The sequence below is a fragment of the Arachis ipaensis genome, chromosome B03, assembly GCF_000816755.2.
Source record: "Arachis ipaensis cultivar K30076 chromosome B03, Araip1.1, whole genome shotgun sequence".
Taxonomy (NCBI): Eukaryota; Viridiplantae; Streptophyta; class Magnoliopsida; order Fabales; family Fabaceae; genus Arachis; species Arachis ipaensis.
The window spans coordinates 8,580,282-8,583,727 of record NC_029787.2 but is presented as its reverse complement, the minus strand read 5'-3'; the positions used below and the strand labels follow the sequence as shown (position 1 = coordinate 8,583,727).

Below are 3,446 nucleotides of genomic sequence, written 5' to 3'. Positions count from 1 at the left end.
AAACAAAATTAGATTAATATATTTTTTTATATATTAAAATTATAATTTTAAAAACTTGATTAATATACCTAAGTTGGATATTTAAATATATGCACACTAATTTTTTTATAATATTACTTTTATCTCACTACTAGAAACTAGTTATTACAGACGGATATTTTTGACGGATTTTATCCCACGGAAATACAGACGGAATTTCAGAGAAATTTTTTGTCGGAAAACAAAAAAATGAATTAGCATAAATTACAGACGGAAAAGAGAATCCGTCGATAATTCTGTCGGAAAAATTAATTTTTTTTGTGGAAAATGGTTACTAGACGGAAAATCCGTCTGTAATTAAATGAATAAAAACGCTGCGTTTTATTCAATTATTACAGACGGAAAATCCGTCTGTACTTTAAAATTTTCCGTCGATAATTTTTAGTTAAACCTAGCATTTGCCCGAACTCCATTCACAACACACAAATCAAAGAAACCTAGCTAAACCTAGCGGTTTAACTTCAAATCGAAGAACTCCCTTAGCTAAACCTAGCATTCCCCTCTCCATCAACGGGCTCCTTCTTCTCTCCGTCGCACGAGCTCTTTCTTCTCCATTCCTCACCTACAGCTCCACTGCCGGCCACCCTAACTGGCGGAGCTACCTTCTCCTTCTTCTCCTCTTTTTTAAACAAAGCAAGCTCCGTGTTTTTTTCGTTCGCAGAACAAAGCAAGCTCAAGCTCCACCACCGCTATGCCTCTCTCTCTACTTTTATCCCCCTCAGTTCTGGCTCGCATACCTTCGCGCAAGCCCTAGCTTCGTGGTGACCAAAATCGGTTCCACCGTCAGTCGCGGTTCCACCTCTCTCTTTCCCCCTGTTCGAACCGATAAGGTGCGTGAACTAGGGTTTTGGTTTTGTGGCAGTGGTTGTTCATCTGAGAGCCACTGGTGATGCTCCTATTCTCAAGCAATCTAAATTCAAGGTGATCTTCGTAATGGCAGCATTATATTTTTCCCAGACTTCAACTCAAAATTCATATGATTTTGTTTGTTTATCGTAATCGATGTGCTTTCTCATTGCTTATTGTGATCTATGTGCTTTTTCAGTTTCTTTTTTAGTTTCTAATTCAAACTTTTGAATGAGGACTATGATTTGTTTGAATCTGAATTATAATTGTTTACAATATTTTGTCAGTATTAGTTTGGGTTAGCCACTTAACTCATCTTAATCATTACACTGTAATTTGATGATCGGCCTTCTATTAGTTTGGGTTAGTCACATACTGAGTTCCTTCTTTACTGTGGTACTTTCTAATTTTTGTTTTTTATTTCATTCAAAGTAGTAAATCCATGATTCACAAAGGACAATACAAAATGCATGGCAATATATGTTAAAACACTATTTGACTCAAATTCTTTTCTTGCAGTTCCTGGAGCCCCTTGAACTCTGCTATAGATCACTCTGCGCATGTGGTGACCAACCAATAGTAGATGGTAGCCTTCTTGATTTCTTGCAGCAAGTTTCCACATTTGGACTCTCAATGGTAAGACTCGACATTCGTCAAGAGTCAGACCGGCACACTGATGTCATGGATGCCATTACCAAACACTTGGAGATTGGATCATACCAAGAGTGGTCTGAGGAACGCAGGCAGGAATGGCCCCTGTCAGAGCTCAGTGGAAAGCGCCATCTGTTTGGCCCTGATCTTCCCAAAATAGAAGAGATCGCCGATGTTCTGGAAACCTTCCATGTCATTACAGAACTTCCCTTAGACAACTTTGGTGCCTACATAATCTCAATGGCAACAGCACCGTCTGATATGCTTGCTGTTGAGCTCTTACAATGGGAATGCCACGTGAAGCAACCGCTAAGGGCCGTGCCATTGTTTGAAAAGCTTGATGATCTTGAGTCTGCTCCTACTGCAGTGGCGCGGCTTTTCTCTATTGATTGGTACAGAAACCGAATCAATGGGAAGCAAGAAGTTATGATAGGATACTCAGACTCAGGAAAAGATGCCGGTCGTCTTTCTGCGACTTGGGCGCTGTACAAGGCTCAAGAGGAGCTCATAAAGGTTGCGAAGGATGTTAGTTGATATGTAAACATTGTATATATAACCTATTCTATGATGTCTGCTGGATATTTAGATCAGCATCATATGATTGTGTCTCTAATACTATTGTTATTTATATAATAAGACTTCGATCCCTTATGATGGCATATTTGGTTATATAAAAAATGTTTCATATTTTTATTTTATTTTATTTTATTTTATTTAATGTTTTTAATACTGAAAAACAAGTTTATTTTGCAATGAAAAATTAAAAAAAAAAATCTATTTTATTTTATTGACGGATTTACAGACAAATTTTCTGTCTATATTCAGAGTTTGGGATGGTTTTCTAAGATTCTAATTACAGACAGAAAATATGTCGGAAATCTGTCGCCAATTACCGACGGAAAATTTGTCTCTAATTACCGAAGGAAAATCTGTCTCTAATTACCGACGGAAAATCCATCTGTAATTATCGACGGAAAATCTGTCGAAAAATCCGCATGTAATTACCGACGAAAAATCCGTCGGAAAGTTCGACGTTCCAAGGAAATGGAGGGGAGAATTTATAGAGGAAAAATCCGTCGATAACTGGTAAAAATCCGTCGATAGTTTTTCAACGAAAAAAAATCTGTCAGTAAATAATTTCCGACGAAGTTTTTACAGAAGAACAAAATCTGTTGGTAACCAAAAATTCGTCTGTAATAAAGACTAAATCTATCTATAAATCTATCTGTATTAAACAATTTTCTAATTGTGTCTTTATTACTAAAATTTTTTGGCTCGATCACTTTAGAAAATTGTGGTAAACCTTATATAGGCTACTTCCTATTGTTATTAAAAGTTCATGGTCAACGTGGGACTTTGCAAAGTTCGAACACTTTTTAAGCAACGTTCTATGCACTACTTTAATTTCAAATGTTTATTCACTAGATTATATCTAGGATAAAACACTTATACAAACAAAAAATAATCTAATATTATTTGAATCATCTAAAATAAAAAAATATTATTTAAATATCTTTATGTATATATTTATATTAATCGAATTTATTGAATTCGATTTACACATTTTAATAGTAAATCGAATTAATATGTATTAAATTATATAGAACATTATATTTAAACATAAATCGAATTCATATATTAGGTGATTCAGATAATATTGAGTTATTTTTTATTTATATAAATATTTTATCCTTATATTTATACACCGGACAAGAATATATTAAAGAAGACTATTATATTATCAATACCAATTTGAATTCTTAATATCAAGTATATACAATTTTTTTATGCACTCGAAAATTACATTGTATATATTCTAAACTTTTTTTGGTCGGATATTCTAAAAAGAAGAAAAACTAGTTAGCCAACACAATCTAAATAGACTTACTATGTTGATTATAATTTTAAGT

General features: G+C 34.1%; 1 protein-coding gene across 1 annotated transcript; it reads left to right on the top strand.

Annotated features, from left to right (window-relative positions):
* Nucleotides 307–2,070, top strand: LOC107632258 (phosphoenolpyruvate carboxylase, housekeeping isozyme-like). The gene is made up of 3 exons (XM_016335959.1): nucleotides 307–332; nucleotides 701–869; nucleotides 1,405–2,070. The coding sequence occupies exons 1-3, from the start codon at nucleotides 307–309 to the stop codon at nucleotides 2,068–2,070; spliced, it is 861 nt and encodes a 286-aa protein (XP_016191445.1).